General features: G+C 47.0%; 1 protein-coding gene and 1 long non-coding RNA gene across 5 annotated transcripts in view; one reads left to right on the plus strand and one right to left on the minus strand.

Annotated features, from left to right (window-relative positions):
- The window catches only part of LOC144780855 (uncharacterized), an 800,768-nt gene that overhangs the window by 191,337 nt on the left and 592,967 nt on the right, over nt 1–16,464 (minus strand). The gene's annotated exons all lie outside the window — the stretch shown is intronic.
- Nucleotides 5,861–16,464, plus strand: part of LOC144780851 (uncharacterized) — a 300,811-nt gene continuing 290,207 nt past the window's right edge. Inside the window, exon 1 of the mRNA XM_078659348.1 lies at nt 5,861–5,996. Coding sequence (XP_078515474.1) covers nt 5,942–5,996 — 55 coding nt within the window. The 5' untranslated portion in view covers nt 5,861–5,941. The remainder of the gene's footprint in view (nt 5,997–16,464) is intronic.

The raw sequence follows: 16,464 nt of genomic DNA on the forward strand, positions 1-16,464 counted from the left end.
GCAAAATCTGTTCACAAAGACAACGTCAGATACACTGGAGTACACACACAGGATCCACAAGTGGTGTTGGGGGACATGCCTTCACATGCTACACAGGCATTCAACACAAAAGGTACTCCCAAGGCAAGGGATACTCCCAAGTCCATGGACAGTCCCTTGGACAAGGACAGTCAAAAGACAAAGGCACCTCAAAAGAGCAGGGAGAGTCCCAAGGGCAGGCCCACAACAGAGGAAGGGGCCACTCCCAAGGACAGGGACATGGACAGTCAAAAGACAAAGGCACCTCAAAAGAGCAGGGAGCGTCCCAAGGGCAGGCCCACAACAGAGGAAAGGGCCACTCCCAAGGACAGGGACAAGGACAGTCAAAAGACAAAGGCACCTCCTAAGAGCAGGGAGTGTCCCAAGGGCAGGACCACAACAGAGGAAGAGGCCACTCCCAAGGACAGGGACATGGACAGTCAAAAGACAAAGGTACCTAAAAAGAGCAGAGAGAGTCCCAAGGGCAGGCCCACAACAGAGGAAAGGGCCACTCCCAAGGACAGGGACAAGGACAGTCAAAAGACAAAGGCACCTCCTAAGAGCAGGGACACACACAGTGCAAGGGCCATCTCCCAAGGGCAGGGACACACACAGTGAGCAGGTGTCTTCTGGAGACAGGGACACCACAGACGACAAGTCTCCTGGCAGGAACAGGGCACCGTCCAGGGCACAGGCAAAGTCCAGAGACAACACTCCACCTACGGATAAGGCACATCCTAGGGACATGGCTTCTTCCATGGACAATGGCGCACTCAAGGACAGGCATACGTCACCCCTGGCTGCACTGCGGCTGATGTTTTTGAATGAACGGCAAACAGATGTCTCCGCGGCGGAGTCCCCCCATACCTCCACTCCCATCCAGGCCAGTCAGAAGCAGAGGAGGGAGTCCCCTGTTGTTGCATCCCCCATTACACATGATTCTGAGTCCAGGCGGCAGGCACACAGCAAACGACAAGCAGGCTCCAGCACGTCCCCAGAAAGCTGATCCCCGGCAGCAGATGCTCCACCTATGGTGGGTGATATTTGTTTTGAGTCACCACCACTTGCCAGCCCTGTCCTGTCCAGGGTGCACTCACATATCCCTAAGAAACGCAGACACACACCATTGACACCTGCCCACCCCGATGTCGCTAAAGTACAGCTATCCCCAGCTCCCAAGGCCACCCTGCCTCCTGGCCCATACAGCCCTGTGGCTCATCATTTAAGTGGTCCCAGTGGCGCAGGTGCAGTTGACTCTCATGTATCAGATAGTGGCACTGTGTCTGTTGTTTGCTGTCATGCATCATGTAGTAGCACAGTCTCAGTCGTGCCATCTCCTGTTTCAGGTGCTGGCAGTGTATCTGGGTCTATGGCTCATGTGTCAGTGAGTAGATCTGTGGCTGTGTCTCACACTCCTGTTTCTGGTGCTGGCAGTGTGTCTGGGTCTGTGGCTCACGTGTCAGTCACTACATCTGTGGCTGTGTCTCACATTCCTGCTTCTGGTGCTGGCAGTGTGTCTGGGTCTGTGGCCCATGTGTCTGTCACTCGGGCTGTGGCTGTGTCTCACACTCCTGTTTCTGGTGCTGGCAGTATGTCTGGGTCTGTGGCCCATGTGTGTGTCACTCGGGCTGTGGGTGTGTCTCACATTCCTGTTTCTGGTGCTGGCAGTGTGTCTGGGTCTGTGGCCCATGTGTCTGTCACTCGGGCTGTGGCTGTGTCTCACACTCCTGTTTCTGGTGCTGGCAGTGTGTCTGGGTCTGTGGCCCATGTGTGTGTCACTCGGGTTGTGGCTGTGTCTCACACTCCTGTTTCTGATGCTGGCAGTGTGTCCGAGGCAGGTAGTTCACGCAGTCCACCTGATTCTGTGATGTGAGGTGCTGTTCACTTCACTCACATGTTATTTCACATGGTGTGTCCATTGTCCATTGAGAACAGCCTTGCACTGTTGTGGTCCCTGGGACGGGTTGGTTGGAACACGTACTTGTGCTGCATCTGATGTACCTGCTCTGTTGGGCACAATGCCCTGTTGATGCTGTGATACTGCATTCTGCCATCTCGTTTACTGCCTCTGATGTACCTGCTCTGTTGTCCACAATGCCCTGTTGATGCTGTGATACTGCATTCTGCCCTCTCACGTGCTGCCTCTGATGTACCTGCTCTGTTGTCCACAATGCCCTGTTGATGCTGTGATACTGCATTCTGCCCTCTGATGTGCTGCCTCTGATGTACCTGCTCTGTTGGGCACAATGCCCTGTTGATGCTGTGATACTGCATTCTGCCCTCTGATGTGCTGCCTCTGATGTACCTGCTCTGTTGGGCACAATGCCCTGTTGATGCTGTGATACTGCATTCTGCCCTCTCATGTTTTGCCTCTAATGTACCTGCTCTGTTGTCCACAATGCCCTGTTGATGCTGTGATACTGCATTCTGCCCTCTGATGTGCTGCCTCTGATGTACCTGCTCTGTTGGGCACAATGCCCTGTTGATGCTGTGATACTGCATTCTGTTCTCTCACGTGCTGCCTCTGATGTACCTGCTCTGTTGTCCACAATGCCCTGTTGATGCTGTGATACTGCATTCTGCCCTCTCACGTGCTGCCTCTGATGTACCTGCTCCGTTGGGCACAATGCCCTGTTGATGCTGTGATACTGCATTCTGCCCTCTCACGTGCTGCCTCTGATGGACATGTTCAGTGCTATGGACTGTTGATGCACTTAGCCCCTCTCACGTGCTGCCTCTGATGGACATGTTCAGTGCTATGGACTGTTGATGCACTTAGCCCCTCTGATGTGCTGCCTCTGATGGACATGTTCAGTGCTATGGACTGTTGATGCACTTAGCCCCTCTGATGTGCTGCCTCTGATGGACATGTTCAGTGCTATGGACTGTTGATGCACTTAGCCCCTCTCATGTGCTGCCTCTGATGTACCTGCTCTGTTGGGCACAATGCCCTGTTGATGCTGTGATACTGCATTCTGCCCTCTGATGTGCTGCCTCTGATGTACCTGCTCTGTTGTCCACAATGCCCTGTTGATGCTGTGATACTGCATTCTGCCCTCTCACGTGCTGCCTCTGATGTACCTGCTCTGTTGTCCACAATGCCCTGTTGATGCTGTGATACTGCATTCTGCCCTCTCACGTGCTGCCTCTGATGTACCTGCTCTGTTGTCCACAATGCCCTGTTGATGCTGTGATACTGCATTCTGCCCTCTCACGTGCTGCCTCTGATGTACCTGCTCTGTTGGGCACAATGCCCTGTTGATGCTGTGATACTGCATTCTGCCCTCTCACATGCTGCCTCTGATGTACCTGCTCTGTTGTCCACAATGCCCTGTTGATGCTGTGATACTGCATTCTGCCCTCTCACGTGCTGCCTCTGATGTACCTGCTCCGTTGGGCACAATGCCCTGTTGATGCTGTGATACTGCATTCTGCCCTCTGATGTGCTGCCTCTGATGTACCTGCTGTGTTGTCCACAATGGCCTGTTGATGCTGTGATACTGCATTCTGCCCTCTGATGTGCTGCCTCTGATGTTCATGCTCTGGTGCCCACTTTGCCCATGCTCACGCATACACTGTGATTATACCCCTATTATGTGTAATAAAGGTAGTCAATCATGTCTCGTGGTTTGTACTTGTCATTCCTGCTTGCGTACTACACATGTGTATTTTGATTTGCTTCTAATCAGTGGTTTCGGTAACATGACACTCCCCCTCCCTACGTCACGACCCTTGCAGGTATTCCCCTCCAGACAGCCAATGGTTTGTGCCTTACCTGCGTCGGCGTCGATGGTGGGCCAAGACTAGGACGTGGTGGATCGCAAAGAGCATCGGGAAAGCGTGTAGCGCTGGGTCCATGGTGGCGAACAGCTTGTGGTGGGTATATCTGCTATGTATCTTATCTTCGCTGTGGGGAATCCGCCGTGTTCAGACAGGTTGTTTTTCCGCAGCGGTTTTATGTGTATTTTCCGCCATCTTGATTTGGGGGACGGTCTTACACGTCAGTACGTACGGCGGGGTCTCAGGATTCGTTCCGTCCGCCGCGTGGTCGGGTGTATTGGGCGGCGGTGCGTGCTTTTCCGTCGCGGACGGAATTTTGTCACTATTTCCTATCCTGATATGGCGGACAGAGTGTCCGCGGCTGGCGGACACGGAAAAGGCATTTTCCGCGTACTCCAGGGCTGCAGTCGCTCTTCCGTCCGCCATCCTAATGAGCCCCACAGTGTACTCTCGAATCAAGTACAAAGGTCAGTTCAGAAACATTGGAAAATTCTGAATGTGGCGACGGATACTATCCCTCTCCCCCTTTTCTCGTGTAAAAGGGGCACGAGTCTAAGAGATAGCCTGAGCCATACTAGACCCAGGACCCAAGCTGTAGTTCCAGCCAATACACTCTGGGGCCTACCTCCTGTTCAGGGTCACTACGCTTGTGGCTCCTGTTCAGCCTGCCCACCCCCTTTTGTACCGCTTTGTTCGCCATAAGTTGGCAGGGTATGCTCAGACGTGAGTCCCTTGCTCACTTTGCCACTGGATTCAAGCAAGCCTGGCTGAAGACGGCTGGAATTCCAGAAACCGGTCCTAGGAAGCTTGTTTCCGGTCCAGGGAAGGCATGGCTTGTTAATTCGAGCTGGACTGTTCCCATGAGGCACAGGGTCAGACTGATTTGCATATGGCCATGTCTGAACTCGGGTGGCAGAGTGGGCTAAAGAACGGTGATGGATTAAACCCAGATCTGTTGACTGGGTGTGAGTGTTTGATTGGTTCAGATGCTCCGTCCATCACCACCCCCTTTTGTACCGCATTAAGATATATAGGCATGACAACACGCAGGATTAAACAGCGGATCAGTGAACATAAGAGCACGATACGGTGCAAGAAACAGTCCACTGGCCTTACCAATCACTTTTTGACTATGAATCATAAAGCTGAAGATATGAAGGGGATTGTCTTGAAACAACCTTCTGTTCCACCACATGTCAATGATGTTTCAAGATTCCTGTTTGTCAAAGAACAGAAATGGGTATTTAGAATCAAATCCGACATTCTTGGTATGAATGATGCCATCCCGAGGATCACTCTATGATCAGGATCTGATTAAGTACAGCTAGCCGGGTTCCCAGTTATACCATGTGACGAGATGTTATGGCCATAAGACTGCATAACTGTACGCACCAAATACGTAATTGTTCAATATCTGTAGCACAAAACAACACACATGCACTATCTAGTCTCATACACCCTCCCTTGTAGAGTATTGTGATGAAACAACTATATGACATAAAAGGTTTAACATAGCCTCTTTTATAGAGCGTATTGAATGCTACTACTTTATTGGGTTGTTTATTAGCTGAATGATTGAGGAGGTAAAGTTTATCCTCCTTATATATCTTGAACTTTCCCTCATGGTCTTTGAAACACCCCCCCCCCCCCTTTACCCCCTCCTGTCCCCTTGTTTATCTGATGACCAATCTTGTAGTTCATACAGAATCAGAAATGAATTGGTAGGGTGGTATATATAGATACATATTTATGCAGATAGACTGTAAGCTATTTTTGACATCTGCTTATAGATATGTTTTGTCATTAAAAATCTTCTGATGAGTGAATGCTGATGAAATACACGTTGTCTACATTATCGACTAGCAATTCAATGGCTCAAGTACTTGGCAGAACATCTAAGTTTTGCAACATTGCCCAACACACTTTTTCGTGATTCCAGTTGGGATGCAAACTACATATTCCATGACACATTGGGAAGAAGATACCGCGAGACAGATCGCGCACCATACGCATGCGCAGTGATTCTTGTTCTCGGCGTCTCCTTCCGCTTTCCTGACGTGGCGTTCGGGTGAGATTACTTCCGTTTTCCAACTCCAATTTCAATGAAGTCTACTTTTTGGGACTATTTGTAACCACCTAAGAGATGTCGCCTTTACCTCCCCCTCAGCTCAGTTTTCTCCCGGGGTACCGACGGATAGGTAAGCGACATCTGGTTTTGTTTGGTGTACAAGCCCCAGTTGTTTTTCACATTGCTCTACCATAGTTTTTCACATTGCTCTACCGTCTATCATCAGATTCGGATGAGCCTGCGGCCGCTACCTTGTATCGGCTTTTTCCTCGTAGAAACCTGCCAACTGCCTAAGATCTGCTCTCGTTCTGACTTAGGCTTATAACTGACATCCTAATGCCACAACCGGCTTGTTTCTTTGGGGGATCGTTTTTAGTGAACTATACTGTCTACCCCTTTACTTGATCTACATATTATCGTACATCAAGTTTGAAACAATTTTAGAGGGGGTACATTTTTATCTTACTTTCACCCCTTCTTAGGAACTTAGTATATTTGACAGCATAATATACATGGCATTTTTACAAAGCATGATTCATGGCTCACTAGGCTATTTCTCTCATGAGTATTGACTGATTAGTCTGACCTGTAGGGGTGTACTAATATGCCAATCGATCTGGTCTATATACTTAGATTATGAACGTTACATCGTAGGAGTATTTTGGCATTAGGTATTTTATGTGTAAATAACTTACAGGGATATTCCTGTTTGAAGTCTTTGCTTGGGAAGTGTCTAGGTTTTATTAGGAAATGATCCACAGAGATCATTATTTTTTAGTGTGATCTGTTACATTTACGTGTTTTAGAGCGGGCCTCATCCCCTGAGCAGTAGGGGAGAGGTGAGGAGTACTCCCACATAGATTTGGGTAAGTGCGTTGATTATTTTTTCAAAGTTGTCTTTATACTTAAAAGTGGTTGGCTGGACATGTCTGCCAGTGTATGTAACATGATAGAGTATGGTCAATGAGATTCGTGGATAGCCTGGATCAAGGAAGAAGTGATGAGATTTGATTTTGTCGATATGTATGGCAGTTCTTTATTGTTGCTTCTTTAGGAAGGATTTTGTATGTTCCTGCAAGGTAGGCTTACCTGATGGGAGCTACTGGATACTGGTAGGTTGTATCATACCAAACCAGTTTTTTCTTTTGTGTTTGATTGCACTATCAATTTTTGCAGTAGCGCTAGATTGGTCCTGACGAAAGCCTAGCGGCTGAAACATGTAGACTTCTTTTCCATCGCATTTTGACAGTTATTTTTTCAAACTGTCAGCGTACTGTTTAGGTCGAGCGACCTATCTCAATGCGCATGCGCATTGAGTGGGAGCGAGATATATAGGGGCTTATCGAGAGTTTACCTAACTGGCAATTCCACTGGCGATTTCTTGCAATGCATGTGCTTTTTAGGTCATTGCGCAAGTGCAAGCCCTAAAAAGCGCGTGCACAATGCCACCAGCCGCCTGCCTGCCTGCCTCGCATTACCACATCAAAGGCAGCCCTCCCAGCGCATTTCTCACCCCCTAATTATTCACGGCCGGTCGGCCGTACTTTCAGTTTCACGGCCGCGTCTCCTCTTAAAACTTGTTTAACTTGTTTTTTTATCTTGCCTCCCGCAGCGACGCAACTTAAGATCCCACGCCCCTTCATGAGAGACCAAACGGAGTTCTTAAATGTACACCAAGCAGGGTTAGGCTCTGGGGTCGTGCACTCTGAAAAGTTGTAAATACACATAGAAATATGAAGTTGAAGCAAGTAAGGTTTATTCTTAACACCCTCACCATCAGCTACCAGGCAGTAACTGAATACATAAGAATACTCATCACCTAAGCATTCTAGGTTCCATGAAACCAACCTAAGATAGATATAAAGAGAATACTACACATCCTCTTTCTTATAATAAGATGAAACTTGCAGAAATAATACAAATGAAACAACATATGAAGCAGGCATCAAAATTACAACCTAGCACAAAATACAGGAAAAGAAATCACCACAAGAAAGTAAAGAGAATTTTCAAGTGGTGTAATCACTGAGGTAAGTTGGTACTTTCCTAACACGTGAACTTAATCTACTTGGATTCACCACCGTGCCCTTAGAAGAGATGGTTTGACGTGCACGAGTATCCATATCAGCATTGCATTTTTTAACTATTGCAACACGATTTAAATTCCATATCTTACCATTTTCCAACTTCACAGAATTATTAAAACATTTGATAACCTTCATGGGACAAGAGTATTTGGACCAGGACAAAGAACCTACGGGAGCCCTGACCTTTACTTCATCCCCAACTTCAACTCTCCCTTCTTGTACCCTTTTCCTTTCATTAAAACACCTCTTATTTTTCAGACATAGTTCTATCTCTCTCAGTCTCCATTCACCAATACCATTATCCTTTACTCCTTTTCCCCAGAACATCCATGCCGGACTCAAACTAGTATTGGGAGTTCTTCCTTTAAACAGCTCAAATGGAGTTTTCATGGTTGACATCTGTGGTGAAAACCTATGCGCCAGAATACACTTCTGCAATTCCGCCTTCCAATCTAACGCATTCACCCTTGAAAGCTGAATGTTCTCCTTTATCACCCTATTAAACCTTTCCACGGTCCCATTCGTCTCTGGGTGATAGACAGAAGATCTTTTATGTTTAATGCCACAAGACAACAAAAAATCAGACATCATACCAGAGCAAAACTGAGGACCATTATCTGACAACAGAGATTTTGGAAAACCCTCTCTTTTAAAAATTTCCTTAAGAAAATCAATGACCGATGAAGAGGTTACCTTAGAAACAGAAGAGATCTCAACCCACCTTGAATAGAGATCAATCACAACTATCAAATAAGGAGTTCGATGCTCACCTGAGAGTGGACCCACAATATCAATAGCAATGTCCTCCCAAGGTCCACATGGGAGATCACGACAGATCATGGGAGCAGTACGAGATACTAAAACTTTATCACTTACTTTACAATGCAAACATTCCCTCACCTCCCTTTCAATTTCCAAATCCATCCCTGGCCACCAAAAAGAACAACGAATCCTTTCCTTTGTTTTTACAATTCCCATATGTCCTTGATGAGCCTCTTCAATCAACCTTTTCCTCAAAGAACTCAGAGGAATTAACTTAGAACCCCTTAAAAGAACACCATTCTCCACAGACAACTCATTCTTGATCAAATGCCACACTTTAGACAAACCCTTTTTAAAATCAGTATTGCTCGTTACAGAAGCAATCACACCATTAATCTCACAATCTTTACTGCACTCCTCCAAACATTCTTCTTCAAGTATAACACCAGAGGTAATTTCACAAACATTTACTTCACTTTCACAATCCATTTCCTCATAAACAACTTCATGAGAATCATCAACAAGACGTGAAAGACAATCTGCAGATACATTCTCCACACCAGGTATATAATCAATTTCAAAGCAGAATTCTTGAAGACCAATCACCCATCTTCTGATCCTTGAAGAAACATTATCCAAACCTTTCACCATGAAAATCTCCCTTAGTGGTTTATGATCAGAACAAACTTTAAACTTCTGACCCCACAGAAAATTCCTGAACTTATTTAAAGCCCAGAATATGGCCAAAGCTTCTTTCTCAATGACCGAATAGTTCAGTTCCGCACCTCTCAAACTCCTTGAAGCACAGGCAATACGCTTCTCCTGTCCATTCCTTCTTTGTTTTAAAATTGCCCCCAAACCCTTTGAACTGGCATCAGTGATAACATAAGTCTCTTCAAAAGGAACAAATGCTTGCAAATCAGGAGCGGCAACTAAATCTCTCTTGATGTCCTCAAACTCACTTTGACATACATCCGACCACTTAAATTCCTTGGTTTTCCCCAAAAGATCTCTCAATCCCCCAGATTTACTAGCTAAATTTCTGATGAACTTTCCATAGTATTCCACCATTCCAAGAAAAGAAACAACCTCCTCCTTATTCTTTGGTGATACAAGGTTTCTTATAGTATCAACCAGCTCTTTCTTTGGTGAAATACCAACCGCAGATATAGAATGACCTAAGTAATTCACTTCAGAGACTGAAAATTTGCATTTTTAAAATTTTAAGGTCAAACCAGCATCTTCTAACCTTTTTAGAACCGTCCTTAAAATTCTATCATGCTCCTCTTGATTCACACCATAAATCAACAAATCATCCTGATAGCATTTTACTTTTTTTATACCCTTCAAAATGGATGCCATAACACGTTGAAAAACCGACGCAGCAGACACAAGACCAAACGGCATCCTCTTATACTTGAAAGCACCCATCGGAGTGATAAATGCCGTAAGATCTTGCGAATCCTGCGTCAATTCAATTTGATGATAAGCCTGAGTTAAATCAAGAGTTGTAAAAATCTTAGCATCACCTAAAGATGATAACAATTCATCAATATTGGGCAAAGGAAATTTATCCACTACAACTTCCTTATTGAGTGACCTCAAATCACAACATAATCTTATTTCGCCATTGGGTTTGTTGGCGACAACAATAGGAGCCAACCATTCAGTTGCCTCAACGGAAGTAATTATATCCTGCTCCTGTAATTTTCTCAATTCCTGTTCAACTTTTTCCTGGATTGCTATTGGAATCCTCCTAACCTTAGCAACCACAGGAACAGCATCCTTCCTTAACTTTATACAATGTTTATAGCCTTTAAGGCAACCCAAAACAGATTGAAAGAGTTTGGGAAACTCCTCCATAAAAGAGTTATCTTTTGATACAACCTCCTAAATTTGGATCTGAGGATTAGCATTTGGATTAAGTATGACTCCCAACATTCGTTGATGTGGCCACCCAATTAAACAATCATCAACTTTGGAAACGTAAACCTTCCCAACAATAATTCTTTCCCTGAATTCAATGGAAGCATTGAAATATCCCATCATGCTTATAGGTGCACCACCGTATCCTCCTGCACATACATCCATTTTGGTTCATTTGTTTCTTTCCTTTAAACACTTCTCATAAAACTCTTTAGAAACAATTGTTATACGTGCACAAGAGTCAAATTTCATTTCCAGTTCAATTCCTTCGATCTTAACCAAATCAGTTGGATAATCCTTTTCTTCTTTATCCTTCACTTGACATATAATTCCTTTTATTTCTTTAGTTACAAATTTTTTTTCCTTAGATTTACAAAACTTTACAAAATGCCCCTTTTTCCCACACCCATGACAGAGAAAGCTCATCGCAGGACAGAACCTCGAGTTCGCCTTATGACCAGCTTTTCCACATCTATAACAAGTTACAGCTGACGAAGAAGCCTCCTCTTTACCTTTCTCATTTACCGAGGCCTTGCTTTCTTTCACCTCCTTAACCTGTGAAACATCCTCCTTCACCTCTAATTTTTCTACCTTTTCCTCAGACTTCCCTTTGTCGTGTTTTAATTCATCAACACATTTGATCATGTGTTCAACCCTCTTGGCTATACTTACAACTTCCTCAAGAGGTGGCTCATCTTTGAGCCATAATTCTTCTCTAATTTTATCTTCTCTACATTTCAACACTAGCTGATCACTCAAACGTTCCTCGTTGGCAGGACCAAACTTGCAAGTAGAAGATAATTTTCTCAAAGCAGTTAGATATTCCTCAACTGACTCCTCTTTACCTTGCTCCCTTCTTCCAAAATGATATCTTTCCATTATGGTACTTACACGAGGTAAGTAATGTTTGTCAAGTTGTAACAAACAAACCTCATATTCATCCAAACCCCTCTGTTCCTGAGGAGACAAAGAAGGCACATTTTCTAGAACCTCCTGCCCTTCCCCACCAAGACAATGCATTAATAAAGAGTATTTTTTTTCCGCACTTAAATTTGCGCCACAAACTCTTGTATAGTGCGCAAAAATCTTTTTCCATTTGCTCCATTTTACTCTAGGCTCACCAGGATCACTCAAGAAAAACGGAGGAGTTGTTACGTTCTGCATTCTTAAAATTTAAACAGATAAAAATTAAAAGCACAGCGTAAAAATTTCAAATAACTTTTCCCTTCTAAGTGCCTTTAAACTAGAATAAAATTCTTATCTTCCTTAGTCAGTTGTTAAATATTACGCCAATATACATAACCTAGACATATATCTTCAGCTTTAAGAAAAACTGCCGCTCTAGCTCTAATAATGAGAGATGCGTGCCCTTTGAACTCGCGCTTGAGAACGCACAGCCGCTCGAGTTCTCTCGATGATTTATGCGTGCCCTTCGCCAACTCCCATTCCTCATTCTACGACGTCATCACTCTGACAAGAACGCCGACGAAGAAGGAGCTCGTCCCACAGAATTGCCGTCCAGCCCAGGGAGAAAACGGTAACAGAAAACAAAGTCTCTTGGGCTTTCAACTCCACAGAATTTCTTTCTTTAGTAAAACGCTGTAATTTCACAGCTACACTTCCATTCCTTCTCAACCAGATCTTTCAAACTGCCGCTGGAGAAGTCGTAATTCAATTTAAATGTGAAACTCAGAAATATGAAAGAAATTTAAATTACAAACTTCTCTTATGCCGCTGGAGAAGGAATATAATTATTTTCCACTACATATTGTAAATAATCCTTCGTATATCTTTCAGAACACTTCCTCTGAATTAACCAACTGCCGCTGGGGAAACCCTTTTTCCCTCATTCAAATTTACTGCCGCTGGGGAAGCTCAAATTGAGTAATAATGTCAATTAAGCACTTCGTGATACTCAAACTCCTTATGTAGATTTATAAAAATCGATTTTCACTCCAAACTTCCCAGAATGACAAAAAATAAAAAATTTTAAAGCTCAAAAAGCAAGTCCAACTACTTAGCTTGATGTTAGGGTGTTCTTCCTCTTTCCTTTCAATGCATCCCGTCCTCGTCGCCAATGAAAAGTTGTAAATACACATAGAAATATGAAGTTGAAGCAAGTAAGGTTTATTCTTAACACCCTCACCATCAGCTACCAGGCAGTAACTGAATACATAAGTGTTGGACTTGGCCCGCAGGGCAGGTTCGCCCCTAAACTTTTTGCCTTATGTGTGACCCTGTGTCAGTGATTTTTGGGTCTCTGCGCACTTTCCCCTGGGTCCCAGAGTGAAAGTGCGTGCGTGTAGTATGGCTGGCCTGCCCTCCCATAGGAATGCATGGGGAATGTGTGTGTCCCTGGTAGTTCCTGATGCGTGGGGAGTGCAGGCTCGAGTTTAGTATGTGTAAACTCGTGAGAGTGAATGCTGCGAGATGGTGTCTGCGGCATGTATGTGTCTAGAAGGGAAGTGTTACTTCTGGACATTGAGATATGTGTGCATGTGCTGTGAGGGTGATGGAGCGTGATTGGCTGGAGCTGGCTGGCATGCCAGGCTCCAGGAAGTCTGGATGAGTCTGCCCGGTGGTGAGTGGGAGATTAGCATGAGTGATGTGTGGGAGGAGTGTACCTGTGTCCTGGATGGGCTGGGTTTTCCCCACACAATGCTGGCTCCGCCCCCCTGTGGTGTGTCTAACGACCCTAGCCTCCCCAGTGAATGAAATGGGTGGTTGGGCCATTAAGAGTGCTCCAAAGCCAGCTGAAACTGGTTTTCCCCCCACCCTGCACATTGTAACAAAGGAAGTTACAGTATAAGAAGGGGCTGTGTCCCCTTGGAAAAAAGTTCTCTTCCAGGATCCTGAGGGGGCTGTTGCTGCTGCTGGGCCAGAGGACCGCCACTTGGGGTGTCTCCCTGCCTGGAGACCCAGTGTGCTGGCTCTGGGCCCAGCCTTGCCCCCCCCTGCCTTGCTGAAGGACCTTTGCTGGACTTTGTTGTCCTATAGCGCCTGGGGGCGCTGAATTGGATCGATAGCGCTGAGGAGCGCTTTTCTTTTCCCTCCTAGCGCTAAGAGCGCTTTATTTTGCAGTTAGCGCAGGAAGCGCTGCTTTATTGTCCCTAAAGCGCCTGGAAGCGCTGTGCCCGTATTTGGCGCTTGGAAGCGCTCTGTGTGCTTCAGCCGGTGCCCACCCGGCATTGCCCCGCACCTTGCCGTATTTTTTCTTTGCCAAAATCGCCGCCGCCGCCCGGCCGGAAGTCAGGCAGGCCGGGGGCGGGACGAGCGGGACACCAGGAAGCGGACGTAGTTCCCCGGGCCGCGCTCGGATTGGCTGCCGGCCCGGGACTTGCCTGGAAAGAGAAGGGAAGCCTGAAGCTGCCCGGGGACGAGGGAGAGCGGCGCCTGCCTTCCCGGGACCGAGGGAAAACACCTGAGGAGTGCTGCAGCAGAGCGAGGCTTCCCCGAGTCCCGCCGGTGGAGAGAGGAGCGGGAGCCCGCCAGCCAGCTGCAGCGAGACCGGGTGAGTGCGGGAGCAGTGGTGCCTTTTCCCCAGAGCGGCCCCGGTTGCTAGGGGGCCGCCCCGACGAGAGGGGCATTGCGTGTTGTGGAGCCCGAGGCTCCTGGGGGGCAGATTTGTTGAGCCTTGCGAGGCTCCCCGCCCAAGATTGTTGCCTGAGCCCACGAGAGGCTCGAGAGCGCCCCCATTGGTGTCTGAGCCCACGAGAGGCTCGAGGCGCCCTAGTTGGGATGCGAGGCCCACGGGGGCCCCGGGGGCACCTGTGTTGTTGAGCCCGGAGAGGCTCCAGAGACGGCCGAATTTGGTACTTGAGCCTGAAAGGCTCCTGGGGGCAATCTGCGTATCTCGAGCCCGAGAGGCTCTTGCCCCCACAGTCGTTTGAAGAGCCCAGAGAGGCTCAAGGGGGCATATTCGTTTTGAGAGCCCTGAGAGGCTCTGGGGCCCAGTCGTTCTGGAAAGAAGAGCCTGAGAGAGGCTCAGGGCGCCATTCCTTGTCCAGGAGCCCAGAGAGGCCCCGCAGTGCCACAGTGGTGGTTCTAGAGCCCAGAGGAGGCTCCAGGGGGCATTTCCTTTCGCCCCACCAGTGTTCTGAGAGCCCAGCGAGGTTCCCACATTGGCCCCCTTGTTATTCTTGAGCCCTGGAAGGCTCAAACCTCAATTGCACCAGTTGCCCAGCACTTTGTGGGCAACTGCCACGTTTAGGACCCTGACACTTTGGACACAGGGCGTCCTAGCCCCAACAAGGCCAGAGGGCCTAGGGACAGTCACAGGTGGTGACTTACGTGAGTTTGGCGCAATTGTACTTTCTATACACCTCTGAATGGGTAGTTTATTCATCATGTGTTCTCTTGTGCTGCACCTCTGAATGTGTTTTTATGCGTCATGTGCTTTGCTTTTACACCGCTGAATGTAGGTTCTGCATCATGTGTTTCCTTCCCCTGCACCTCTGAATGTGTTTTTATGCGTCATGTGCCTTTACACCTCTGAATGAATGTTATGCATTGCATCATGTGTTTTCCTCTTACACCCCTACAGGTATTGTAATACATAGGTGGTTGTTTTCTCCCTAGTACAGGTGGTGCTAGTGAGGTCCTGTTACCAGTGATTACTGGTTGTGTGCTCTATTTTTATATTGTGTGCTACACTGATTTTTCTTTCTACAAGTGCTAAGTTCTAAAAGTGCTGATACCCCTGACAGTGGTCCAAGTGGCCCTGTCCTGTGCAATATCCCTTGTAAATTCCGCCCGTGCCTGTTGGCACAGTGTAACAAGATGTGTGTTTTATCTGATGTATATTTATTATAATACAAAGGCTATTTTTACATAACCTTGTGTGGAGTTTCCTTTGTGGTGGGCCTTTGGTTGTTGTTGCTGGGGTGCGTGCGCAAATACTTAACCTACATCGCCTCCAAGTTTAGCCTTGCTGCTCGCGCCACGTTACCTAGAGGGTGAGTAGGGGTTATCTTGGCGTGTAACTCCCTTGCCCTGACTTGGGAGTGGTGGTCTCTGACTGACTTTGGCGAAAGCCCTGGCCAGCCGGGGATCCCATTTCCAACATTGGCGGCAAGCGGTGGGATAAGGATTTGTGTTTGCGTTGTACCACAGTAGCGACTGGCCGCACTTCAAAGCTCTACATTTTTAGATAACCACATTTTGGGGATTATTGTTGTTGGTAAAATTCCATTGTTTCTTCTCCTGAAGAGTGTCATTTGATAATTGTGTCCTGTACATTTGTCCCCCGCCCTGCTTCCAGAGTTTGGTACCTGTGTCGCTTTTGGTCAGGTTGAGAAGTCAGGGGTGGTAGAAACTGCCTTACCGATCCGAGGGGAGGGTGTGTGTGGATGAATGGTGTGTTTCCCTGGACGCATGAGTGAGTTCTTTTTTTAAGGAGAGTGTGGAAGTTTTGGAATTGTGTACTCCTACTTCAGATTGCTAGATCCCTTGTGTTGCACGTGTCTGTGAACATCCTGTCAAGATGGAATCTCCTTTTAACCTTTGTGGCCTGTTTAAGTACAGTGTGCATGAGTTGGTACGGTTATGTAAGGAGAGAGACATCCCAGTGAGTGAGTCAGACACCCAGTCCAAGCTTAGGGATAACATGATCCTGTGGCAGAAGAGTGACTGGGAGCGTGAGCACAGTGAGAGGGAGAGGGCCCGGGCCGCACACCATGAGGGTGGTGGGTCTGAGGGGAGCCCTGAAGAGTCTGATGTGGAGAGTGAGTGTGACAGTGGATGGGCGCCAGCAGAGAGTGAGTACCCCCTAGATAGGGAGTCCCTTGCTGGGTCCAGTGTCAGGTGTAGCACCCCATCCCTTTC

Source organism: Lissotriton helveticus, chromosome 9 (assembly GCF_964261635.1).
Source record: "Lissotriton helveticus chromosome 9, aLisHel1.1, whole genome shotgun sequence".
Taxonomy (NCBI): domain Eukaryota; kingdom Metazoa; phylum Chordata; class Amphibia; order Caudata; family Salamandridae; genus Lissotriton; species Lissotriton helveticus.